At 44.1% G+C, this 27616-nt stretch overlaps 1 protein-coding gene across 3 annotated transcripts in view; it reads right to left on the minus strand.

The window, feature by feature from the left end:
- The window catches only part of NF2 (NF2, moesin-ezrin-radixin like (MERLIN) tumor suppressor), a 168342-nt gene that overhangs the window by 25836 nt on the left and 114890 nt on the right, over positions 1–27616 (minus strand). For 2 of the 3 annotated variants that reach the window (XM_075341618.1, XM_075341624.1), the window contains 2 exons: positions 24893–25026; positions 14462–14609 (listed from right to left, as the gene is read on the minus strand). In XM_075341618.1, coding sequence (XP_075197733.1) covers positions 14462–14609; positions 24893–25026 — 282 coding nt within the window. Of the gene's footprint in view, positions 1–13789; positions 13837–14461; positions 14610–24892; positions 25027–27616 lie in introns of all 3 variants that reach the window. The other variant, XM_075341632.1, reaches the window with a different exon arrangement.

Consider the following 27616-nt stretch of genomic DNA (forward strand, 5'->3'; position numbering starts at 1 on the left):
ACAAATGGACCGGCCACACTGAAGGATAAGGATACGGACTTAATTACAGCCTGTACTCTCCATTGCTACATTGGTGAAACAGGGTGCACAATTACCCTCCATTACCCATAAGATATCCATCTGAAAAACACAAAGCAAATCTAAGGTTGGTGCCTTGCCTGACACAGGTCTGGGATAGATTTTGCCTCCAACTGACAGTACTGGATACTAAGGAAGACTGAGGCTATGTGCGCACGTTGCGTTTTATCCCGCGTTTTGAACTGCAGCGTAACTGCATGCATTCAGCTTCCCCAGCAAAGTCTATGATAAAGCCGAAAAATGAATGCACACGCTGCGTTTGTAAACGCTGCGTTTTGGATGCCCAAAATCTCTATGGAAAAAAAAAGCAGCATGCGACTTCTTTTGTGCGTTGTAGCTGCGTTCTCCACCCATTGAAATCAATGATGTGGGTCAGAACGCAACCAAAATGCACTTGGACTGCATTTTTGTTGCGTTCTGCATGCTTTTTTGACAAGCAAAACGCAGGTCTTTTCAGTCTCTGTCAATGTTGGTCAATTTCTGTCTGTGGATGTCGGTGAATCTCCCTCTGTCCGTCGGTCGGTCTCTTTCTCTGTCAGTTGGTCGCTCTGTCTGTCTCTCTCGGTAGGTCTCTCTGTCTGTCCCACCCTCTGTCCGTCGGTCAGTCTCTCCCCCTCTATCATACTCACTGATCCCCGATCACCGGCGGTGCGCTGCATGGCTGTCACACTGCTCTGGCGGCTTCTCCTGCTTTTGAAAATGCCAGCCGCTCATTATTCAATCTCGTATTCCCTGCTTTCCCCGCCCACCGATGCCTATGATTGGTTGCAGTCAGACACGCCCCCACACTGAGTGACAGCTGTCTCACTGCAACCAATCACAGCCGCAGGTGGGCGGTTCTATATCGTTCAGTAAAATAAATAAATAATTAAAAAAAAATGACGTGCGGTCACCCCCAATTTTGATACCAGCCAAGATAAAGCCACACGGCTGAAGGCTGGTATTCTCAGGATGGGGAGCGCCACGTTATGGGGAGCCCCCCAACCTAACAATATTAGCCAGGAGCTGCCCAGAATTGCCGCATCCATTAGATGCGACAGTCCCAGGATTTTACCCGGTTCATCCCGAATTGCCCTGGTGCAGTGGCAATCGGGGTAATAAGGGGTTAATGGCAGCAGCCCATAGCTGCCACTAAGTCCTAGGTTAATCAAGACAGGCGTCTCCCCGAGATACCTTCCATAATTAACCTGTAAGTGAAAGTAAATAAACACATACACCCGAAAAAATAATTTATTTTTAATAAAAGACAAAAAAACACCCTCTTTCACCACTTTATTAAAATCCCCTCCCCTCCAGGTCCGGCGTAATCCAGAGGTCCCGCGACGCTCTCAGCTCTGCTACATGAAGCGTACAGGAGCGGCAGTAGAAAACCGCCGCCCCTGTGAGCTCCACGCAGCAACTAAAGTGAATTGCGCTGTCAGCGGGGACATCACTGAGGTAATGCCTGTGTGTGTGCGGTGCTGAAGGATGCGGTAGTGCCGGTGTGTGTGCGGTGATGATGAGGGCTGTAGTGTTGGGGTGTGTGCGGTGATGATGAGGGCTGTAGAGTCGGGATGTGTGCGGTGATGTCGGCGGTAATGTCGGGATGTGTACGGGGATGTAGGCGGTAATGTTGGGATGTGTGCGGGGATGTAGGCGGTAATGTCGGGATGTGTGCGGGGATGTAGGTGGTAATGTCGGGATGTGTGCGGGGATGTAGGCGGTAATGTCGGGATGTGTGCGGGGATGTAGGCGGTAATGTCGGGATGTGTGCGGGGATGTAGGCGGTAATGTCGGGATGTGTGCGGGGATGTAGGCGGTAATGTCGGGATGTGTGCAGGGAAGATAATAATCGGGACGCCACACACAGACAGAGCCGCGGTATGACAATTAAGTCGGGTGCAGTTCACCCGAGTTCATTCTCATCGCGTGACTCTTGTCTGTGTCTGCTGTCAGCCGGCATGTAGCAGAGCTGAATTGCCGGGGGAACGCACTGTCAAAAATGCATCCAAAACGCATGCAAAACGCATGGAAAAAGCATCCAAAATGCATGCGTTGTGGATGCATTTTATTTTATAAACGCAGTGTCCAGTCTGCCAGAGGGTGCGTTCTTTTCCGCACTGCAGAGAACGCAACATGCGCACATAGCCTTACTATATATGCAAGGTATGGTCTGCCAGAAAGGAGCAAATTTTATTTAGATGCAATAATAGTGTCAGCCTCCAGATGGCAGCAGACTATCCCATGGTTCTGTGTTCCCCAAGAAGACTATCGAGAAATATTAATCTGTGGGCAGTTCATTGAGAGGTGTATAAATACAGTATACAATATAATTAGTGCCAATTTATATAAATCACATTTTAAGTGCATTCTAACAATAATATTGAATCTTTATATGAGCTTGAATATTCTAAAATGTTTCCAATTTATCTTAAATCACATTGTATTATATTCGTTAAAAAAAATATAAAAAAAAACACAACATGTTAAATAACTGTTCTCTAACCTGCTAGAAAATTGAACACTCCATGTATTTGCCAAAAGGAAAACAAAAAAGGCAACCTTAACGAAACTGCAACCCCAATAAGACCAGATATTTACTATTTATTGCAATGGTGCTCAATAGACAAATGCCGTCAACAAATTAATAGAGCATCTTGGCAAATGAGTTCATTGCTGCTCCCTTGTTGGCAGAACAGTAAAAAAGAGCATTGGAGCTTGAGCACAGATGTGTCTGTCAGACCACATATTGCTCTGTGTTGGAGAAAAGCAGGTTAAGAGCAGTGGTTTTACTGGTGACTGCTAGGCAGTGCCTGTTTTATTGCGTGTTATCATGACAATGTTGATTAGGGAGTCTGGCTTCAGTACACCACTCACATTTTTGTAAGAAAATAAATAAATAGAAAATATGATATATATATCATATTTTCTATTTATTTACTTTTATATAACATACATACACACAAGGGCCTTGCGATGAGCCTTTGCCTTTATCCCCAGAAAGAAACAAGATAGTATTATGAACCTTTACGTTTATTCCACATACTCTCCACTGAAGCCAGCACACTTCTTACATCGGTATTCCAAGTTCTGTAAGCTTACAAAAAAAAAAAAGGATTTTGGTTGTGCCTCAAACCAGGCATCAGTAGCAGCCATGGCATCAGAAATGGTGTGATATTTGGTACCCTTGAGGTGTTTCTTCAGGTTTGGAAACAGATGATAGTCGGAGGGAGCTAAATCTGGTGAATAAGGTGGGTGGTCAACCAGCTGGAAGCCCAGCTCTGCCAGTTTTGCCATGGTCACTTGTGCAGTGTGAGCGGAGGCGTTGTCTTGCAGGAACAAGATCCCTTTGGACAGCTTGCCGCGCATTTTGGCCTTCAAAGCTGCCTTCAATTGGAACAAAAGTTCAATGTAATACCTTACATTGATGGTGGAATCTTTTAGAAGGTAGTCCACGAGCAGCACGCCCTCCTTATCCCAGAACACAGGCACCATTATCTTAGTGGCTGATTTTTGCCCCCTGAATTTCTTTGGACGAGGAGTACCACTGTGCCTCCCCTCTTTACTGCTCCTTGTTTTCAGGGTCATACAAATAAATCCAGGTCTCATCCATAGCGACCAGTTGATCCAGGAAGTTCTTATCAGTCCGAATAACACTGACAAATGGACCGGGAAGTTTTCACTCGCATGCTTCTCTGATCTCTTGTCAAACATTTGGGGACACACTTTTCAGACAGCTTCCTCGTGTCCAAATGTTCATGATAATGACACAAACACATTCACGGGAAATCCCCATGATGTCTGCCATTGCTTTAGCTGAAATACGTCGATTCTCCAGTAGGAGGTTGTGCACAGCATTGACGATCTCCTGAACAACAACCACTCTCGGTCGTCCAGGACTTTCCTCATTATTGGTGCTGAAATGGCCCGATTTAAATCTGGCAACCCAGTTCTTGACTGTGGAATATGAAGGGCATTGCTCCCCCAATGTCTGCGACATATCACCATTAATATCCTTCGCGGACTTTCCTTGTAGAAGCAAGAATTTTATCACTCCTCTGCTCTCAGTTGCTGTGAATATCGCATTAGACCCCTCCATTTTGTTTTCCTGCATGCGTAGAACACTGTTGCCATAAGCAACAAACACAACATTTTGAAAACCTATATTAGACACATAAGGCTTTCATGTGATGTAACATTCGTTACCATACAAACAAAAAAAAGATCACAAAGCCAAAGACTTATCAGCAGCCCCTCATATTTTTATATATATATATATATATATATATATATATATATATATATATATATGATCTTTTCATGTGACAACACTGAAGATATGACACTTTGATACAATGTAAAGTAGTCAGTGTCCAGCTTGTATAACAGTGTAACTTTGGTGCCCTCTAAATAACTCACAGCAATAATGTGTAAACCACTGGCAACAAAAGTGAGTACACCCCTAAGTGAAAATGGCCAAATTGTGTCCAAAGTGTCAATATTTTGTGTGGCCACCATTATTTTCAAGCACTGTCTTAACTCTCTTGGGCATGGAATTCACTAGAGCTTCACAGGAGCCACTGGAACCTCTTCCATCCTCCATGACAACATCATGGAGCTGGTGGATGTTAGAGACTTTGCACTCCTCCACCTTCTGTTTGAGGATGCCCCACAGATGCTCAATAGGGTTTAGGTCTGGAGACATGCTTGGCCAGTCCAGCACCTTTACCCAGCACCTACTTTACATTGTATCAATAATCAATGCAAGATTCATGAGACATAAGGGATTAGAACAGGTCAGGAGCCATCCAAAAATCGCATCTGGTGGAATGCGCTAAAGAGCAACAACATACTGTATATAGCAGGAGCAATTAAAAGCAACCACCAGAGGTAAAAATCAATATAAAAAAATTGATATATTTATATTTATTTATTTATATATTTATATATATATATATATATAAAAAATATTACACATAGTATACAAAAAAACGGTCAGAAAAATAAGGAGGCAATATACACCCCAGGTGGAGAAATTTCAGAAGGGAAAAAAACGCAGCACAATTACCGGTATATACAATAGCTTACAATAAACTGGTCACTGATGTAACCCAGCTTCAGATAGTAGAGCGACATCCTCACACTGGGATGCATAATTAATAACAGTATATATGTGACTGAAATAACAGGAGAATGAACAATCCATAACTATAATAGAAAGTTTCGCAAAAATGCTTTCTCAAGGGGAGGTGTTTTTTTTGCCCATGCATTTTTCTTTTTTTTCGTGAAATCAATGGCTGGAAGGACTAAAAGGAAAAAAAAAAAAAAAAAAGCAGGACAAAAACGCATAAAGAATTGACATGCTGCAGGTTTTATTGTTAACCCAAAACCGCAGGCAAAAAAAGCAATGTGTCCACAAAATTTCTGAATTCTCATAGACTTTCCTGGGATTAGGAAAGATATGCAGTTTTGGGCAACAAACTGCACCAAAAAAAATGTAGCAAGAAACGCAGCCTACGTATTCCTGAACAATTGCTAGATTTATTCACTGTGTTCATACATGTGGTAAACAGCACCAGGAAATGACACAGAACTGTGTTCTACAACACCACCAGCGTCTATGGACTGAAAATCACACTTAATGGGGTTCCAACCGCTAGAGAACATAGATCCCAAATTCTCCTGCTGCTTTAAGCACAAGGCAAAGGGCAAAAGATGTTTGGCAAGATATTTTTAATTCATCAACACCAAAAAACAACCAATATTAGGGAATAAATACACTTAGATGTAAAACACCAACAAATTATGCGAATTGCATAAAATTAATTTTTGTTATTAAATATAAAGCATTAAAAGACAAGATGTCTCAAGCAAACAGACCCCTCAAAGGGTAACTATGTATCAGAAGATTATAATGTTGGGAACACCAGGTCAAAAAATCATGTAAAAGTCACCCCGTATAGAGAAAATTCTAAATATATATCTATATATGAGTACAAATAGTGACACAAGTGTGCAATTATAAAGATATAATGGCTATAATAAACCATAGGAAAACCTAATAATAACAATATACCTACAGGGGAACAGTAAACAAAGGTAATGGCGTCCCACACCCTCTCCAACGCACATTTCGCACTTGTAGCGCTTCTTCCAGGAATGTTATAGAAAAGGCCAAAGTAAGTCTCAAAGGTTACCAGCTATAAGATATCCTATAGAAAGAACAAAAAGGCTGCTTGCAAGAATAACCCTTTAGAAAAATGAATGTAGGGAATGTTGAATCATACTATCTGACGATGCCTAGAGAATTGTTGCAGTACCTTTTGAAATTTCTTGTTTTAAAGCTAATTTATCTATACAGGCAGAAAATCTTTGCTCATATAAACACACTGGCAATAAATGGTTATATAATACTACTATTACATGAAAGATAATGGATTAGACACCTAGTTAAATAGCAAACTTGTCACGTGGAGCTAGGCACCATCATATTCTTAATAATAAAAGATATTTAACCCCTGCAAGTTTTGAGATCTGTCCTGAAAAAAGCACTTTTTTATTGCAATCATTGCATGTAATAGCGGTGAGGGTAAACAAATCTGTAAATCGTTTTAATCAAAATGTTTCTTTGCATTACAAACTGTTAAATGCCTTCCAGAGTCAATCCTGATAAGTCAGTCCCCAGAAAACTCATCTTAACTCCATTCTGATCATGTCAAACAAAATCAATACCCATCAAATCAAATGTGCTCTTACAAGACAGGAGGGGCTGCAGCCAACAACAGACACGGTACCCACTGACATTGAACCGATAAATATTTAGTTTCTCATAATACTTGCTACAAAAATGGGGTTGTATCACTTTGTAAATACTTTGTTACTTATCTTGTGTTCATATTCAGGTATTGGTTTTGTGAACATTTCGATTTTTCTGCTGCAAAAAAGTTGACAGTAAAAATGTTGCGTAAAATACAAAATGCCATGTTTTTGTGTGATTTCTTTGCTTGCGTGTTTTCCCCATTCAGTTGAAAGGGTAAAAAAAGCTTCAAAAATGCTGAAAAAAAGTGACATTCTGCTGATTAAAATAAAATGAAAAATTGTAGGTTCAAGAGGTAAAAATAAGCAGCAAAAAAGCGTAGAAAAAAGGCTACAAAAATACAGAGTGTAGGTGTTGGCGTTGCGGTAGAGGAAGGGGCACTGTGCTGGATATATGGTGGAGCTGCGACGATATCAGGACATTTTGGCGCTCTGTCTTCTCAGTATACAAGAGGATAAGTAGCGACAATCTACTTGCGACCCCAGAGATTGCGCTATTGTCGATCCTGCACGAATCCATAAAAGCGCAGAAATCGGACTTACGGCGCTTTTGCCTTTCAACGGCTCGAACTCTGTGTGACGACATGGACTCTCATGGGTTAAAGTTTCTTAACATTCAGCCAGACGGGATGATAGATTGTTTATAGACGGGGGATAAGTCCCTCATTGTTTTTACAAGACTCTTGTTTACTCATGTAATTGTGTTGGCCACTGAAAGCCAGACGTATTGTTTCTCCAGACTCTTTCAGTAACCATTGTAACGTAGTTGTGTATTGCTAATGTGATTACCTTAGTAGCCATTGTCGAGTCTGTGACTTGCAGACTCCATGTAGATATCTTCAGTCTTTCTGTAGACATCATTTGGATGAACATTGTCCATGCAGCTTGAGATTCATCCAATGGGAGAGGCGATCTTGTCCAACCAATCGATGAGGACGCAGTGTATCCAAGTGGAAGGCTGTGGCTATAAAAGGGATTTCTTTAAGCCACCAGGTTGTTGATGGATGCTGATGGATCCAGTCTAAGCTCTTTGGAGCAGACTAGAGGATCAGGATATCTTATGGCTTCAATCTAGGGACTCCGGTTCCGGTTGGAGACCATACCCACAGCCTAGGGATTTCGACTCCGACTGCCAGGATTGTATCATCATACCAGGACTACCTAAGGAGGACACTCAGGTTGGGACAGTTCAGTCACCTGTTACAGACTTTGCAGACCTCAGCCAGCTTCCTAAAGCTGGCATTATTCCTTTCTCGGTGGGTGCTCGCCAAAAGCGGGGTGCTGCTGGATTGGAGTAAATAGCCCTGGAACCTCTGAGGCATGGACATTCTAAATCCCTGGTGAGCCAGCGGGAGGGTGAGACTCTTGCCTGTTACATTTGTGTGTTTTGCTGGTTATGTGTTATGTGCTGTTAATTGTTTGGGGATCCAATAAAGTCTAATTATTGTGGTTCCCTCACCCTGTGTAGTCTGAGTAGTGTTACGCCCACGGTTAAGGAGGCCGGCGTTCAGTTGGGATGAGCCCTGAGCCACGCTGTCTTTCTAAAGGCGGTGGGTTTTAGTGGACGAGAGCACCCACTGAGCCCCGTGTCTCCACACTCTGATCCCTAGACACTGGAGATCCCCGGGAGTTCCGAGTATGACAGATTGGTTCGCAGAGATGACTAACCTATGTAAAATGGAAGACCTGACTGCGTAATTAAATGGCTCAACGGAAAAATTTGTCAGAGTTTCAAGCCCTTGGATTCTGTTCTTGGACTCCCCCTCCTTCAGGTCTTTATTTGAGACTGTGACTTAAATTATTCCACCCCCTCACTTAGTGGGGGAGGAAGGGGAGGTAAAAAAAAATCCTTGGCAGAACCTCTTGTATTCTCCCCTAAGCGAATGTGGGAATTAAAGGGAACCAAACATCAGGATTTTGGTATATAAGGTGCAGCCAGTGCAGTACTGGCACAATCAGGCACAGGCTGTACATACCATTAGTGGGCAACTCGGATGTTTAGGCTGTGAAATTCAAGTTTATGAAGTTTGAAAATTCATCCACTTTTTGACTAACATTTGCACTTCTACAGATAATATCCGGGCGGTTTATGCACATGATTCCCGCCCCCCACCACCCCCGTTCCTCCCTCTCTGTGGCTGTATGCAAATTTCTCTATTCAGTAACACGGCGTCTGAGTTGGCGCCTACGCATAGCGTTTATCTCCAGCGCCATGCTTTTGAAGCCCGCATTACCCAGTTTGGTGTCTGAGAGGGCGGCGCATGCGCCCTCGCATCTTCAGATCACGTTGTGACCACGGGAGCGTGCATGGTCACAACAGGACTGGAGAACAGCTGATCTTACCGATTAGCTGCAGCAGACAATATCGTAGCTGCAGCTAATCGGGGTAAGATCAGCTGTTCTCCAATCCTGTTGTGACCACGCATGCTCCCACGGTCACAACGAGATCTGAAGATGCGAGGGCGCATGCGCCGCCCTCTCAGACACCAAACTGGGTAATGCGGGCTTCAAAAACATGGTGCCGGAGATAATTGCACTGACTTTACCTTATATACTAAAATCCTGATATCTGGTTCCCCTTAATGTCGAGAAAACTCTTTATGAAACCCTCCGCTCCCTTTCTTCTCCCCCTCTCTTTTCCTCTCCCCTTCCCTTTCCTCTCTTTCTTTCTTCTCTAGATAGAGCAAAAAGCCTAGAGAAAGAGAAGTGGTTCTTTTAGACTACCTGATATAATAACAAAGTCACCGAGACTTATTTGTTGATTCACCTTGTTCCTGTAGAGACCTATAGCCTTTTTCAGGGAACCTTTCGCTATATGTGGTCTCACACTAACTTTGTATTTGTTTTTTGGTTGCAACTATATAATTGATTTAAGTTGATATAAGTCGACTATACATACTGTTATTTATCTTCTGTAATTTCTTGAAAGTTTCATAAAAAGAGATTAAACACAAAAATACAGAATGTGAACAAGCCGATATTATTTTTCGTTTCTAGTCACAATCACGGGAAATTAAAAATGTTGCTGGTTCTTTCTTGGAACCTTAAGGCCATGTGGCCACGCTGCGGAAAATGCGCAGATTTTGCCGCGGATTTCTCGCGGAAAAGCCGCGGATTTTCCGAAAATCTGCAGCAGCTGCACTTCCAAGCCATTGCAATGGCATTTTGGAAATGCTGTGTCCATGCTGCGGATTTTTCCGCGGCGGATTTGCCGCGGATTTTGATTCGGAAAAATCTGCAGCATGTCAATTATTGTTGCGGATTTTGATCCGGACTTTGGCTATAGAATGGGGAAAAAAAAAATCCGCATCAAAATCCGCGGCAATTCCGCGGCAAAAAAAGGTGCGGATTTGCCGCGAAAGTTGCGGCTTTTCATGCAGAAAAATCCGCAGCAACAGTCTACCGTGGACACATAGCCTAAGTATGTCCAGTTTTCTGCACTCCACAGATAGTGAAGAGTCCATACACATGAAATATCTGTTTAGCCAAGAGGTATCTGACTGGCTAGAGATATGGGTCATCATCCTGGTCAGTCAAGGATATTTATATGCCCAACTTTCTAGATGGCTAATTTTTCATGCAATTATGGGTGGTTGACTTTCTTAAGCTCCATTAAAATACTAAAAGATACTGTAATTGTGAACGATGAGCAGCAAAAAAGATCATTGTTCATGGCGGTGCATCATCCTGTATTGCACTTGCCGAGAACTATGATAGCCAATACGCTTTTTTCTGCTTTAAATTTTTGTTTTGCAGGTTTCACTTTGCTGTTATCTTCCAAATATTTTTAAATTTCAATAAACAACGAGGAAGACATTGGCAAAAACATTTTTAAGCAAACATGCTAACAAAACACTCAAAAAACACCTGGCCTTTTTCCAGTTGTCTTTTTTTAGCCTTCCCATTAGCTATTATTGTAAAGTATTTAGCATCTTCCTAGCGGAAAATGTCAGCAGACTGTACATGGTATGAAAGGGAATCTGTCAGCAAGTTTTTGCTATGAAACTGAAGACATCATGCTGTAATGGTTTACACACAGGTTTCAGCTGTGCTTCTCATATCAAGATCCCCGCTGTTTATGTGCAATGTTTGGTTTAGCTTCAGAAGTTTATCATTGCTGGACTAGTTCAGCTAAAGGTCATCTACTCCGCATGGCCCCTGCTGTGATTAGCAGCTCACTATCTATAGACTTTGTGAATAGAGAGCCTGGGAAGCTTTCTCAGCTCTACTGCATTGCTAAATCTAAAAACTGTCAGAACCACAGCACCCAGTAAACTGATCAATTTTTAGATTCAGAGTCTCTTTGCCCACATCATGCTGCTCTCAGATGAGGTAGCAAAAACTTGCTGAAGATTACTTTTAACCCCTTAGCGACCCATGACGTACTGGGTACGTCATGGATCGTGCGAGTTTAATCCCCGCCCCCTGCTGTGGGCAGGACGCGGCGATCCGCACACATATCAGCTGATTTCAACAGTTACATGTGTGCCTGCTAGTCATTAGTGGAATCGCGTTCCACTCGCGACTATTAACCCCTTACATCTCGTGACTATTAATCCCCATCGGAAGTCACGTGACGTGATCACGTGACTTCCAGTGGTTGCCATGGTAGCACAGGGTCATGTGATGATGCCTGTAGCTAACATGAGTCACTTTCTCTCAATGCCAGAATAGTTCCGGCATTGAGAGTAAAGCATCATATCTGCAGATCTCAGTTCTGTAGCTGTGATCTGGCGATATGGAAGAGCGATCAGACTGCTGATCCATATAGCCTCCTAAGGGACCTAGTAAAATAAAAAAAAGAACAAAAAGTTTTAAAAAAATTTAAAAAAAAAATTAAAAACTTAAAAGTTCAAATCACCCCCCTTTCGCCCTATTAAAAATTAAAGGATTAAAAAAATAAAAAAATACACATATTTGGTATCGCTGCATTCAGAAATGCCCGATCTATCAAATTATAAAATCAATTAATCTGATCATTAAACGGCGTAGTGGCAAAAAAATTCCAAACGTCAAAATTACGGTGTTTGGTCGCCGCAAATTTTGCGCAAAATGCAATAACAGGCGATCAAAATGTAGCATCTGCACAAAAATGGTGCGGTTAAAAACGACAGCTCAAGGCACAAAAAATAAGCAGTCACTGAGCCATAGATACCAAAAAATAAGAACGCCAGGGGTTTCGGAAAATGGCGCAAAACGTGTGCTACTTTTTTGGACAAACTTGTGAATTTTTTTAACCCCTTAGATACAAGTAAACCTATACTTGTTTGGGGTCTCCAAAGTCGCACCGGCATGAGGCATCACAGTGATACATCAGTTTTACCATATAGTGAACATGGTGAATAAAATATCCCAAAAACTATTGTGCGATCACACTTTTTTTTGCAGTTTTTCCACACTTGAAATTTTTTTGCTGTTTTCCAGTACACCATATGGTAAAACTTATGGTTTCATTGAAAATTACAACTCATCCCGCAAAAAACAAGCCATTATATATATATATATAATGGCTTGTTTTTTTGCGGGACGAGTTGTAGTTTTAAATGAAACCATAAGGTTTACCATATAGTGTACTGGCAAGATTGATGGAAAAATGTTACAGCTCTCAGAAGAAAGAGGAAAAAAAAAAAAGCAAAACGGAAAAACGCAAAATGCCCGGGAGCTTAAGGGGTTAAATCACACCAATCACCAGGATTTTCCTATATAACCTTAAGCCAGTGCTATACTGGCACTATCAGGCTGATTCTATACATAACCAGAAGGAAAAAAACCTCTAAAACATTAAATTTAAAAATTTATGTTTTAGAGGTTTTTTCCTTCTGGTTTTGCTTTAGTCGATCCTCTTTGATCAGATTATTTATGGTTTTGATGATTCTATACATACCTTTAGTTGTCGTTTTACTTTGACTAAAAGGACCTGTGCGGATATCATACCCATGTGACCAGAAGAGGTGGGGCCTCAGCCAACATAGCTTATACCAGGAAGCAGCATTTTTCTGTTGGCTGAAGCCCCACCCCTTCTGGCCACATGGGTATGAAATCAGTACAGGTCCTTTTAGATACAAAGTAAAACTATTGTATAATAGAATTAGCATAAATAACAGTGGGAGGGGATAACTATGAATACGCCCCCAGCCGCAGCTGTTACTCAACAAGCTGCTGATTTTACAAACTTTACTTGCTTACGTTTCAAAACCTAAACATCCTAGCTGACCACTAAAGGTATGTATAGAGTCAGCATGATAGTGCCAGTATAGCACTGGCTTTAGCTTATATAGGAAAATCCTGGTGATTGGTGGGCTTTAAGGAATCAACACAATTGTCAAAAGGAAATAGTGGTCCATGTTCATTCTGAGCCAAAAGAGATTGTTGCTGAACAGGAAGGTAGTTGAAAACTACCTGCCAGTATATTAATAGTCGCCATATGGGGGGGGAAGAAATGCCAAGATAATCCCTTTAATGGGACATTCGGAGATAGCTAGGCACAGAGCTCAGCTGGTCTTCACACTCCCATAAGAATGAATAGAGCAAATGTGCACATGATCAACCTCCGTTCGTTCCCATTCACATGGAGCTTTTCAGAATCCCATATTTTAGGGTCGATGGGGTTCCCAGTGGTTCGCACCCAGTGATGGGGATTTTGTCCCCTATTCCAACAATTCCGAACTTGAGAATACCCTTATAAATAGAGTTTTCACAGTATTAGGAAGCAGAGGAAAAGTAAAGTACATGTAAAAATAGTTAACATAGGTTTAAGCTGTGGAATAATAAAATGTGTAAATGTGTTAGGCAAAAAGAGAGTGCTACTTTGGAATAAACAGCCCCTCATGCTATGGGAGAGCTGCACTCAAATACATACACACAAAGGTTAGTGACATAAAGATTAACATTACATGCACACACACATACACAATACCTGGCACACACTACGCGGCACTCTCAGATGCAGACTGCTCTCCTTCCCTGACAGGAAAAAAACAAAAATGCCATGGCATGTGAACATGATAATATGCAGCAGATAAAACGAACATTGCCTTCTTATACAGCAAACAGGGCAGTATTCAACTCTACAGACTGGACTTGTGTAGTGTGATGGATGCGTCACCACACCTGGCTACACTGGGGTCTTGAAACTTGGCGTCTGAGACAGTAAACAAATTTTACCCATCCTTCACCGCCCGTCAAGTCATAGTCTGTCCACATTCTTAGTCCATGAGCTCTGCAGAAAATTGCTGCATTACTGAGACGTGGGGGTGACTCCAATGTTTCACGTCAAAGGAAACTGCAAGTGACTTAAAGATAACAAAAATCTCACCAAGATTTTTCATGCATCACCATGCCTATATCAATTTAATAAGGACGTAATCTCATTGTGGATTCTATAAATTGCTATCGCCACCAACTAATTTAACTTTTAAAAAGGACATGACCATCATTTTTATGGCATAAAATAAATCTGATCGTGAGATGATTAAGAGCTTGTGCTGAGTTATATAATTGTGGAGAGTATTAGAGAAAATAAAACGTGAGAAATTGTGACAATTGATGGTGATTTTACATTGTGTCTATAGCCTCCGCTGTGCCTTACCTTTTTGATTGTATTCTGTTTGCTGCCTGCATTCTCGTGCATGATATCCATTGCGCTTTCACGTTCCTTCAACTTTAAGGATTCTATTTCCGTTTTCAGCTCATTCAACTGTTCTTGTAAATGGCGACTTTTTTCCATATACTCCACCCTGAGTAAAATAATGCACAAATTAAGGATTATAAAACTATGAGGAAACAACGTAACATTAAAACCTTCAAAATTAACTGTACCGCGTGCTTTGTACAGTGACCGTACTAGGTTTAGGCAATCATATGTGCCTTAGACTGTAACGTCACTAAGACAGAAATCCAGACAGTAATCAATTACTTTTACGTGTGTGTGTGTGTGTGTGTGTGTGTGTGTGTGTGTGTGTGTGTGTGTGTGTGTGTGTGTGTGTGTGCGTGCATTTTGACTCCTATATAAAGACAGTCCCTTTAGCCCCAGGCGATTTTCCGGTTTGTTTTTTTGCTCCCTTTCTTTCGAAAGCCGTAACTTTTTTTATTTTTCCATCAATCTTGCCATATAAGGGCTTATTTTTTGCGGGACGAGTTGTACTTTTAAATGAAACCATAAGTTTTACCATATAGTGTACTGGAAAACGGCAAAAAAAATTCCAAGTCCCAAAAAATTTGCAACAAAAAAAGAAAGTGTGCTTGCATGATTATTTTTGAGATTTTATTCACTGTGTTCTCTATATGGTAAAACTGATGTGTCGGTGTAATGCCTCGGTCAGTACGAGTTCGTAGATACCAAACATTTACTTGTTTACTTTTATCTAAGGGGTTAAAAAAAAATTCAGAACTTTGTCCCCAAAAAAAAAAAAAAAAAGGCACACTTTTTGCACCATTTTCCATGATCTGTAGCGTTCTCATTTTTTGGGTTACATGGCTCAGTGATGGCTTCTTTTGTTGCGTCTTGAGCTGACGTTTTAAAAAGTACCATTTTTGCAAAGAAACGCCGTTTTGATCGCCTGTTATCGCATTTTGCGCAAAATTCGCGGCGACCAAAAAAAAGTAATTTTGGCATTTGTAATTTTTTTTGCCGCTACGCCACTTACCAATAAGATTAAATGATATTATATTTTGGTAGATCGGGCATTCCTGAACGTGGCTATGCCAAATGTGTGTATATCTTATTTTTTAACTCTTTGATTTCAATGGGGTGAATGTGGGGTGATTTGAACTTTTAGGTTTTTTTATCATTTAAATTTTTTTTTCTATTTTACTAGGCCCCAAAGTGGACTATAACAATCAGCAGTCTGATTGCTGATTCCTTTGTGTAAATCAGAGCAGCATCACTCCGATCTGCACAAAAAACGGATTTTTGTGTACTCACCGTAAAATCGTTTTCTCTTAGCCATCATTGGGGGACACAGGACCATGGGTGTTATGCTGCCTATCCATAAGAGGACACTAAGTAGATGCTAAAGCATAGCTCCTCCTCTGCAGTATACACCCCCTGGCCGGGCCAGGCAACCTCAGTTTTAGTACACAAGCAGTAGGAGAAAAAAAACAGTAAAAACTTCTCAACAGAGGAACATGAGAAAAGAAGAGTCATAACCAAATAAGGTACTGAGAGAACCAAGGCCCAACAGGGCAACAGGGTGGGTGCTGTGTCCCCCAATGATGGCTAAGAGAAAACGATTTTACGGTGAGTACACAAAAATCCGTTTTTCTCTGACGCCTCATTGGGGGACACAGGACCATGGGACATCCTAAAGCAGTCCATGGGTGGGAAACATGAAAGAAAACAACACAACCCAAGGACTAGGAACCAGTCCCAGACAGCCTGGAGCGCCTACTGAGAGAGGTGCTCTACTGCAGTTTGCAGAATTTTCCTACCCAGATTTGCCGCAGTTGAAACCTGGGTATGGACTCTGTAATGCTTTGAAAACGTATGTAGGCTAGACCAGGTCGCAGCATTACACACCTGTTCCACTGAAGCCTGATGCCGAATGGCCAATGAAGCGCCAAATGCTAGTGTGGAATGAGCCCGCAGCCCACTAGGAATGGGCTTGAGTTGCAAGCAGTAGACTTCCTGGATCGCAGAGCGAATCCAGCGAGCCAGAGTCGCCTTTGAAGCTGCCTGTCCCTTCTTAGGCCCCTCAGGAATGACGAACAAAGACTCCGTTTTCCTAAAGGGGGCTGTCCTGGATATGTAATATCTGAGAGCTCTGACGAGGTCTAACGAATGCAGAGACCTTTCCACCCTATGAACCGGGTGTGGACAAAAGGAAGGCAGAACAATGTCCTCGTTCAAATGAAACGGGGTAAGAACCTTTGGAAGGAAATCCAGAAGGGGGCGCAGAACCACCTTGTCCTGGTGAAAAATCAGAAAAGGCTCGCGGCAAGAGAGTGCTGCTAGCTCCGAAACCCGTCTGATGGACGTAATTGCCACCAGGAATGTTACCTTCCAGGACAGAAGAGCAAGGGAGGATTCCTTGAGGGGTTCAAAGGGAGACCTCTGGAGACCGTCCAGAACGAGGTTGAGGTCCCATGGTTCCAGCGGCCGTTTGTACGGGGGAACTAGATGGGAAACGCCCTGGAGGAAGGTCTTGACTTGCGGTTTTTGAGCCAAGCGGCATTGGTAGAAGATTGAGAGCGCTGAGACCTGCCCTTTAAAGGAACTGAGAGCCAACCCCGCTTGCAAGCCAGACTGTAGAAAGTCGAAAATTCTGGGGATGGCCAGAGGCATAGGCTGGACGTTAGTTTCCCTGCACCATGAAAGGAAGATTTTCCACGTACGGTGGTAAATGCGGGATGAAGCAGGCTTTCGAGCGCTGATCATGGTGGAAATAACCACGGGGGAGAATCCCGCTCTTGTTAATACCCAGGTCTCAATGGCCATGCCGTCAGCTTCAGGGCTCTGAAGTTCTGATGGGAAATGGGCCCTTGGGTCAGCAAGTCTGGGATGTCTGGAAGGCGCCACGGTGTGTCTGTGAGCATTTGTACTAATTCGGCGTACCAGGCGCGCCTGGGCCAGTCCAGTGCTATCAGTATCACCGGGATCCCTCTGCCTTGATCTTTCTGATTACCCGCGGCAGCAGGGGTAGAGGTGGAAATATGTAAGGCAGGCGGAACTGGTGCCAGGAGCAGACTAGAGCATCCGCGCCGATGTGCCCCAGCGAGTGCAGATGTGTAGAAACACATCTGGGTGGAGAGACCATTCTCCGGCGGCCAGGCCTTGGCGACTTAGAAAGTCTGCTGCCCAGTTCTCTACCCCCGATATGTGTACCGCTGATATCACTGATCCCGACGATTTGGCCCAGCTGAGGATCTTGTGGGCCCCTCTGCCGATTGATATAGGCTACAGCTGTCGCATTGTCCGATTGGACTCGAATCCGACGACCCGCTAGCAGAGGGCAGAACGCTCTGAGCGCGAGGAAGATCGCGCGTAGTTCCAGGATGTTTATGGGTAGGAAACACTCCTGGGGCGTCCAACGTCCTTGAGCAGTGTGGTGCCGATACACTGCTCCCCAGCCTAGGAGGCTGGCGTCCGTGGTCAGGACTAGCCAGTTCACTGGGAGAAAAGATCTCCCCTTCGATAGGGATGAGGACCGAAGCCACCAGCGGAGTGCGTACCTGACTGAAGGCGTCAGGTGAAGATGTCTGTCCAGGGAGAAGGGGCTCTTGTCCCAGGCCGCTAGAAGGGCTAGCTGCAGTGGGCGGAGGTGCAGATGAGCAAAGGGTACTGCTTCCATAGCTGCCACCATCCTGCCGAGCACTTTCATGCTCAATCGAATGGAGCGAGACGGAGGACGAAGAAGGCAGCGTACCGCTCGTTGAAGAGCGATCGCCTTGTCCTGAGGGAGAAGGATCAAGCCCCGACGGGTGTCCAGGGACATGCCCAGGAAGGTGATGGATCGTGATGGGATCTGGTATGATTTGTCCAGATTCACTAGCCACCCTAAGCGGGATAGGGTGTCCACAGTGATCTGTACGCTGGTTGAGCAGTCGCGGAAGGAGGGGGCCTTGATGAGGAGGTCGTCCAAGTAAGGGAGAACGACTACTCCCCTGGCGTGAAGGACGCTCATGGCGGCCGCCATGACTTTGGTGAAGACCCTTGGTGCGGTGGCAAGGCCGAAGGGTAGAGCTACGAATTGAAAGTGGGAGTCCTGAATTGCGAAGCGGAGGAACTTTTGGTGATCTGGGGCGATGGGTATGTGCAGGTACGCGTCCTTTATGTCTATGGAGGCGAGGAATTCCCCTTCGACCATAGATGCAATAATGGACCTTAGGGACTCTATTCTGAATCTCCGTACGTGCACGTTTGTTTAGGTGTTTGAGGTCCAGGATGGGTCGAACTGACCCATCCTTTTTGGGGACCACAAAGAGGTTGGAATAAAAAAACCCCGAACCTCTCGTCGTCTGGGACAGGTATTATCACTCCTGCTGTTTGGAGCGAGTGGATTGCTGAGAAAAATGCTTTGCGTCGTTTTCGAGTCTTTGGGGGGTTTGAGAGAAAGAACCAACTCGGGGGTCGGGTCCGAAATTCTATGTGGTAACCGGAAGACACAAGGTCTCGCACCCATTTGTCGTCTGAGGTGGCAGCCCAGAAGTGATGAAAGAGCTGCAGTCGACCTCCGTCGTGGCCGAGTCTCCCTAGTCCTGGACTGTTTCGGTCTAGGCTGCCATGACGAAGTGCGTTTCGGGGAGAGCTGAGAAGGTTGGTCCCTGCGCAGTCCGCGGCTGGTGGCGAGGACAGCACGGGATGTCGACCAACCAAATGAGTTCTGAAAGGAGCGGAACGAGGACTGTGGACGTCTGGTGAAGGACGTCCTGGACTTCAGCTGGGGGAGGGAGGTACTCTTTCCTCCCGTGGCGTCAGAAATGAGCTTGTCCAGACAGTCGCCAAACAATCGTTCTGGAAAAAAGGGAAGGCCCGTGAGAGACTTCTTGGAGGCAGAGTCCGTTCGCCATCGTCGGAGCCAGAGAGCTCTACGGATGGCTATGGTATTTGAGGCGGCAAACGCTGCGCAGGTAGCAGCGTCCATGGAGGCCTGCATGAGGTACTCCGCCGCAGCGGCGGCAATTTGAGCTGTTACCTCTGTGAAGGTATGAGTGAACTGGGATTCCTCAAGCGAAGTGTTAAGGGATTCTGCCCAGACCGAGATCGCCTTTGCGACCCACACAGCAGCAAAGGAGGGCGAGAAGGAAGAAACCGCAGCCTCAAAAGCAGAGCGGGCGAGGTCCTCGACCTGTCTGTCTGTCGGGTCCTTGATGGAGGAACCATCGTGTAAAGACAGGAGCGTCTTTGTGGTAAGGCGGGAGACCGAGGGGGGGGTTGACCGAGGGCGGATCGGCCCAGGCCTTAGGGGCAGGTGAGGCAAAAGGGGTACCGGGACTCCATGAGTTTTCGGTTACGGAAGCGCCTGTCAGGCTTCTCCCTTTGCTTTGTGAGGATATCCTGAAACTCTGGGTGATCAGAGAAAATCTTTTGGGGTCTCCTTGCCCTCTTAAAGGAGACCGCATGGTCAGCGGTAGTGGATGGGGGATCCTCCACATGCAGAGTTTGGTTGATTGCTGCTATAAGGGAGTCTATAGCAGTTTGATCATCTGGGGAGGCTGAAACCAAGGAAACCTCTTGGTATAAACAGCATTCTCCCTCCTCCAGCTCTTCAGAAGCCGTGGAGCGTGTGGGAGAGCCTGCCCTGTGTGCTCCCGAGGGAGAGCCCGCTGGAGACACCCGGCCGTGTGCTCTTTTCCTGATCCCTGCAACCGGTGAAGCATGTGCCCGGATTACCTCAGAAGGATCCTCCATAGGGGTATCCTCAGGCTGCATTCCGTCCAGGGACCCAGAAGGGTGTGGAGGACGACATTGCATAGCCAGCACCAGGTTCTGTGACAGTTTTTCCATGGATTGGGACAGAAACTGTGCCCATTCCGGTGGGCTGGGAGCCCTATGCTCTGGGCTGACGGTTGTGTGGGTGGTGGCAGGGCGGTCTTGGGGGGCTATAGGGGCACAGGACTCACAGAGAGAAGAGGTGTGTTTACGTGGTAGCTCAGCGTGGCAGGCAGTGCAGGCTGAATAATAGACTATGTGGGCCTTAGCACTCTTAGTGTCCTTAGGATTCTGCATGTTCCTAATAGGAGTATGCCAGGAGGGGGAGCAATGCTCAGCAGAGCTACAAGTGAAGCAAGCACCTCACCAGAATCAGCCGATGGCCCTGTCCTCAGGAAGGATTAAGCTCTATGGAGATCTTCGCATGCTTTCCGGGGGGAGGGGCTTATCGCGGCCGCGGGGGGCGAGGCTTAGCGTTAAAAGAGAGCGAAGATGAAGTCAGTGTGCCCCCACCTGCTGTGGGTAGTAAAAAACGACGGGAAGGGAGCTTCTGATAGTTTTCCTCCCTCTCCCTCCAGTCAGCACACAGCTTGTCACTGGTGGTTATCAGCCGGCTTTTCTGCTGGAGCAAATAAACAGAGCAAATAAACAGCGTGAGTCCCTGAGCCCTGGGCCCTCCCCCTGCCACCGGAAATTATCTGCAGGACTTTCTGCAAACAGGAGTGACTTCCCCCCTCCTCCAGCCAGCAAGCTAGAGAAAAGTTAACACTGTGTGTGCAGGATCCTTGGGGCTCTCCTCCTTGCACTCAGCAAGGGACTTTCTCATAATAAATACGGTAAAAGTCCTGGGAGCCTTCCCTGCAGCGTATTTTCTCCCTTTGTCTGGGAAACCAGTCAGGGGGGATCTCACCTTAAAACACTGCTTCCATCCAGGCAGTGAAAAGAGTCAGCTTGCTGTGTCCGGTCACACCGGTGCCATATTCAACTCAGAGCCTGCAAAGAGGGGCTGAGGAATTGGGCTATAGGGGCACAGGCCACAACCCTGGGCTTTGGAGAATCGGTGTCTGTGGAACCCGTCGTCCAGCCCAGGATCCAGCGTCGCAGGAGGGGGTACGTGAAGGCGACACTCCACGTTCCCGCCCGTTGGTGGTAGTGGGAGATCGGTCCCAAAAGGAAACCGTCGACCTCAAAAAATAACAAACCTTGAAAGGAAGTGCCTCCTACAAACACTAAGCTAAATCTGAGGCTGCCTGGCCCGGCCAGGGGGTGTATACTGCAGAGGAGGAGCTATGCTTTTGCATCTACTTAGTGTCCTCCTATGGATAGGCAGCATAACACCCATGGTCCTCTGTCCCCCAATGAGGCGTCAGAGAAAGCAGCTCTCCTCTCACACACTGCCCTGTGCTGGCTGTATGAGGAAGTGACTCATGATAGCTACAGGAGTCATCACATGACCCTGTTCTACCATGGCAACCATCAGATCCACGTGATCACATCACGTGACTTCCGATGGAGCCGGGTAAGTGAATGCTTACCACGGCCCGCTGTTACATCGCACTGTGACATTTTCACAGCGCGCTGTAATGGGTTAACAGACACGAGTAGGTAGCGAATCCACTCATGCCTGCTAGCCACACGTCAGCTGTTCAAATCAGCCGGCGGGCAGCAGGCAGGCATTAACCTGATACGATTCATGACGTACCCAGTGCGTCATGTGTCGTGAAGAGGTTAATGCTTATTACATTCACACTTTGCTTGTAGCACTTCATTTTGGCATTTTTGAGAAATCTATCCTTCAAGCTTTAAATTCCAGATGGCAGTGGGAGAGGGCACTGTATTTCCCACTCTGCTGTGCGCTCTCCCTTTTCCCCGCCTACATCAGGTCTTTGATTGACAGGTCAGTCTTCTTTCAGTGACCTGTCTCTCCCATGTGCCACTGCCTGAATTTGTTTTATCAGAAGGGATGGTGCAGTGGTGTGAGATCAATGGACCGGCTCCCACAATGTCATCAGGAACTTACTGCGCATGTTCTTTCCCTTCTGATGAGATGAAGAAGTGCATTGACAGTGTCTGCGCAAAATGCCTCTACCAAATAATACAAGCAAGGTATGCCTGTAATAAAGCAACACTGGCTTTCCGCTCATGCCTTTAACCGAGGGGCGAATATCCTCAGGTCCTCTTTAAAGACTGGATCAGTGAATTAAGACTATAATGCATGATCTAATTTTACAAGAATCGATAGTTGTGTTTAATGACCATCAAAGTTAAATTAACAATTTGGCATCCAGATGTCAGATAAACTCTATAGATGTTAAACTAAGGTCATGTTAGCTACCCTCTAAAAATACAAGCAAATGATTGATTGCTAATTATAATTCTTGAAATAAAATGATCATTTCCAACCAATGAAAATTGGTTCTATTCCATCATTAATAATTGCTTAATGTGTTGTTCACATTCACTTTTTTCCTTCCATCTTTACTGATTAATTCTGGTATCAGCCAAACAATCTAAAAAATAAAACACTGTACTCGCTCGGCTGAGTGCTCCTGTGTTATCTATGGGAGAGTTGCCAGTTTAGCTTGGAGAGAACAATACAATCAGCAGTCTGAAATCGGTCATGCTCCATCGACATCATCCCTGACAAACTGTCTGGGGCCCCCAATGAACATTAGACTGTCAGCCGAATCATTCGACATTGGCGGGTTTCGGCCAACACGAGTCTAATGTGTATGCAGGTCTTAAAGCATTGCCTCAACTGTCTGCAAGCCCTCTTATGAGAAGGTGTAAGGTAGTGCTGTAATTATTCCCCACCTTCACAGACAGTACACCTCTTCTATGGAGACACTGCTGAGCTGTTTATGGAACTACTGCGTCAGCAACATTTATAACTCTTCTAAAGAGGACTTTGGGGCCCCATTTTCAGGATAGGTGTTGGTATATGCAGTGATTATACATGTTTTATCATCCTGTGGATAAGCTGATAAATGTTTTTATATGAGAGTTCCATTTAGAATAATGTGAAAGAAGGCAGAAGCAAATCCAGCGGTGTTCCTCAATAACCAGAAGATGTGAGTAAAATCATGTAATTTTATTGAAAAAATATTAAAAAAAAAATCCAGCAAGAATAGCAGTGACAAAACGGGAGAAGAGTCAGAGACTAGCTTCGACATACAAGCCTTCATCCTGTCTGAATAGGCTTGTATGCCGAAGCTAGTCTCTGACTAATCTCCCTTTTTGTCACTGCTATTCTTGCTGGATTTTTTTTAATATTTTTTCAATAAAACTACATGATTTACTCACATCTTCTGGTTACTGAGTAACACCGCTGGATTTGCTTCTGCCTTCTTTCACATTAAGCTTTTTTGGATTGCTTCTTCCTAAATCATGAGCGGGTCCCACCAGTTGAAAACGGAATCCAGCAGCTGATAGAAGGGTAAGACGGCTCCTCCACATTATTTGTTTTGTTCCATTTAGAATGTTCTTAAGAAAACCCCCTTATTTTATGATGATGATGATGAGAACATCTACAATAGTAACCTATAGAATAAAGTTAGTGTATTATTTATACCAAATGTCAAATGGCGGAAAATACAAAGCAAAATAAAAATAAAAGTGGTGTAAGTTTTTTCCCCACCCTCTCTAATCCAAAACCATTTTATAAAATTAGTCAATAAATGATATATACTAAAAATGATAGCAATTAAAACAATAACTTGTTCTTCACATGCCTACAAGGAAAAAGGCGTCTTGTGGAAAAACTTGTGCCTCTTAAAACAGGCAAGGACAAGTTTTATTTTATTTTGTTTCAAAAGCAATCATGTTTTAATTGTGCAAATGTAATAAAGCTGTCAAAAAATACTTATTTTTAAGGCACAGTAAACAGCATGAAAGTATTGTCTGAATTGCTGTATTTATGTCATCCCCTTCCCCTATCCTGTGAAAATACCCCAAAAAAAATGCCATTACAAAAAGCAACCCCTCCCACCAAAAATAAGACCTCCTACAAAAGGAAAGAAAAAGTTATGGCTTTTGGAATGCAAAAAGAAATATGAAATAATTGGTCTTTACGGCTTAAAAAAGGGCTTTAAAGTGTTAATATATTGCCATTAATAAGCATATTCACCTAGTGAGCAAGATATTAACATATTCTCTTGGAAACCTATTTTTAACTGTACGTCTATCTACATACAAATTTTCTCAGAAACTATTACCAATAAAGACAGGGGCATAGTCCTAAAAATGTATGGTCTTGCTCAATATGGTCATTAATCTATCGATACAAATTAAAATTGTGGAACAATATGATGGACAAGTGGTTGGTACTGTTGTCTTGCTGTAATAAGGTCTTAGTATGAATCTGATCAAAGGCAACATCTGAATGGAGTTTGTATCCCATCCTTAAAGATTTGCAAGGATTTCCTTCGCACACTTAGCATCCCTTTAAACTCTAAATATATACTTAGAACTGGCTAGTTATGAAAATTGGCTTGTGCATATGATGGGCAAGCTAAACTGTGATCCCTGGGTACAGGCACTGATGACACAAGCAACATGAAATTAAATTAAATATACAGACACATAAATCAAACTCAAGGATCTCTGGAAACACAGGGCTCATTTGCTACATACAGGTAAGACAATGCTTACTTTTCCTTCTCAATTTCCATAGACAGGCGTTTCATATCGGTGTCCTTGAAATCATAGGGCAGGCTGTCCCCGAGCATGCTAAAACTTGGCACATCGACAGGGGGCACAGAGCTACTGCTCGTTCCTGCTGCTTGCTGGAAAAGTAAAGACGTACGTTTACAAAAATTGCATGCTTTAGAAAAGAGCAATAAAAAAGGAACCATGTACAAGTATTGCAATTGTGAGATGTTCTCATTTGTGGTTAGCGGTGAAGTATTCTGGCATTTTATGCTTGTGGGAGATCAATTGTCCATGATTAGATGGCATCCTTACAGATCCTGGGGAAATCCGATCTTTATACTGACTGGCCATAAATATATGATAATTGTTGGATTAGCTCAAACATCTATGGGTCATTTCCTTACAAACCAATAGATCCCACATGTTCAAATCCATTGTGGGAGTCCGTATGCCCGCATAGGGGCCAATTCACACCACAAATCTAGCATTAAACTATTTGACGTGAAGCAAATTTTAGTTGGCTACACAACAATTCTGCCAACTCCTTAGAAGTGAATGCAGCTTACCTGGAGCCTATGACCAACACTGTTTTTAATATTTTGTTTATAGTCCGAAACGCGTTAGATGCCCTAATGTACACGATTTAAAAACATTTTTTGTATTTTTTATTTTAATGTAGTTCAATAAATATTTTATTTTTTACTAATTTGTTGGTGCTGTGTCCAACCCAACCCTTTCTCCTTCCTACAGCTTAGGCTGGTTTCAGACGTCTGTGTTTAATCAGGTACCAGTCACACGCATGGTTATGGTCATATGTGTGTCACACGTGTGACATCCGTGTTTGCATATGGGTGACAGGTACCAGAGAAAACACGGGTCTGTGAAAGAAAAAGATTTTCCATATTTACCTGCTTTCTTCAGCTCTGCTGCCTCCTGATCCTGAAGATAAACTGTGCAAATAAAGAAGCGCAATAGGGTCTTACCCCAGTAGCAATGGGGGAGAGAGAGATATGGTATTACTCACCTATAGGGGTTGTGACAGTCACAACTCCTATAACAGCATGTATGTAGATCACTCCAAGCCACAGCAGCGGTCCCTCGGTTGGCAGATAACAGAGAGTAGTAGAATGAGGGTTTCCAGGCCGCGCCAATGACCAGCCGATATTAGGATGTTAGATTAATGTTGCTTTTATTCCAATATACAGGTCTACGCATTTCGGAAGGCACCCCTTCCTTCTTCAGGACCAAATGGCAAGAAAACATCAAATCTCTTTTGATGTTTTCTTGCCATTTGGTCCTGAAGAAGGAAGGGGTGCCTTCCGAAACGCGTAGACCTGTATATTGGAATAAAAGCAACATTAATCTAACATCCTAATATCGGCTGGTCATTGGCGCGGCCTGGAAACCCTCATTCTACTACTCTCTGTTAGCCTCCTGATCCTGACTGCCGCTCATTATATTCATCGACTATTCACCGCACTCAGGACCTGGAAGGCGGGGCATCGCGGGAACAGCGCTGGGTACAGCACCGAGGAGGACAGGTGAGTATTCTGCAAGCACACTGATATCCAGGAGGTTATCAAAGTTCCCAATGAACTCTGATGACATCCTGATGACCCCCGCGCCACAGCTTCACGGGTTCATCAGAGTTCATTGGGAACTGTGATGAGTCCCCGTTGCTGTCCTCGCAATGTTCCAGCTTCCAGGTTCTCACCACACACACACACACACACACACACACACACACACTCTGAGCATGTATACACACATAGCAGACACACATGGATACACCAAGCACATAAACACAGCGCACATGCATGTATACACTGAATACACACACACTCTGCTGTATTCTCACCCAGTGATGAGGTCCCAGACTTTGAAGTCCCCCCCCTGATGCTCCGGCTTCCAGCTCCACAGGGCACTGAATATTCAGTGAGTATAATGAGCAGCGATAAGGAGCAAGTGGCAGCAGAGCCGAAGACAGCACCGCTGGAGAGAGGCAAGTATAGAAAATATTTTTATTAAAAAGACCCGTATTTTCTCCGGTACGTATCACACCGATGTCACACGGATCACATCAGTGTGCGATCCGTGTGACACCCGTTCTGCCGGAGAAAAAAAAAGGACACGTCTGCATGTGTGTGTGCGCGGCCATACGGTCCGTGTGACAACACGAACGTGAGAGTAATAGCATAGAATGACATGGGTACGTGTGGCATCCGTGTTAAAAACGGATGGCACACGTACCTAAAACACGGACGTCTGAAACCAGCCTTACCTGGAGCCGCCTGGCTGAGTCGAGTGCCTATTAATGGATTTGGCACATGTTACTCTAGGGCACCCTGGATCAAGACATAGGTACAAAATAGCAGTATAAGGCTATGTGCACACATTCTAAATTTTCTGCTGCAAATCCTGATGTGTTGGCATAAAAAATGCTGTATAAAAGATGCGTTTTTGACACATTTTTGCTCAGTATTTTTCCCCACTTGTTAGAATGGGTGAAAAACGTTACAAAAACGCTGCAAGAATTGGTCAAGTTGGGGATTTGAATCTGCAAGGAAACACACACTTGTGCATGAGACTTCAGATATCTCATTCACTTTGCTGGTACTGTAAAACGCTGTGCAGAAAAAAAAAATCAAAAAACAAAAACAACCTATAAAGTGCCATTGGAGGTTTTTTTTTATCTAATATAATATTACTAATTGTCAACTATAA

Source organism: Anomaloglossus baeobatrachus, chromosome 1, assembly GCF_048569485.1.
Source record: "Anomaloglossus baeobatrachus isolate aAnoBae1 chromosome 1, aAnoBae1.hap1, whole genome shotgun sequence".
Lineage (NCBI taxonomy): Eukaryota > Metazoa > Chordata > Amphibia > Anura > Aromobatidae > Anomaloglossus > Anomaloglossus baeobatrachus.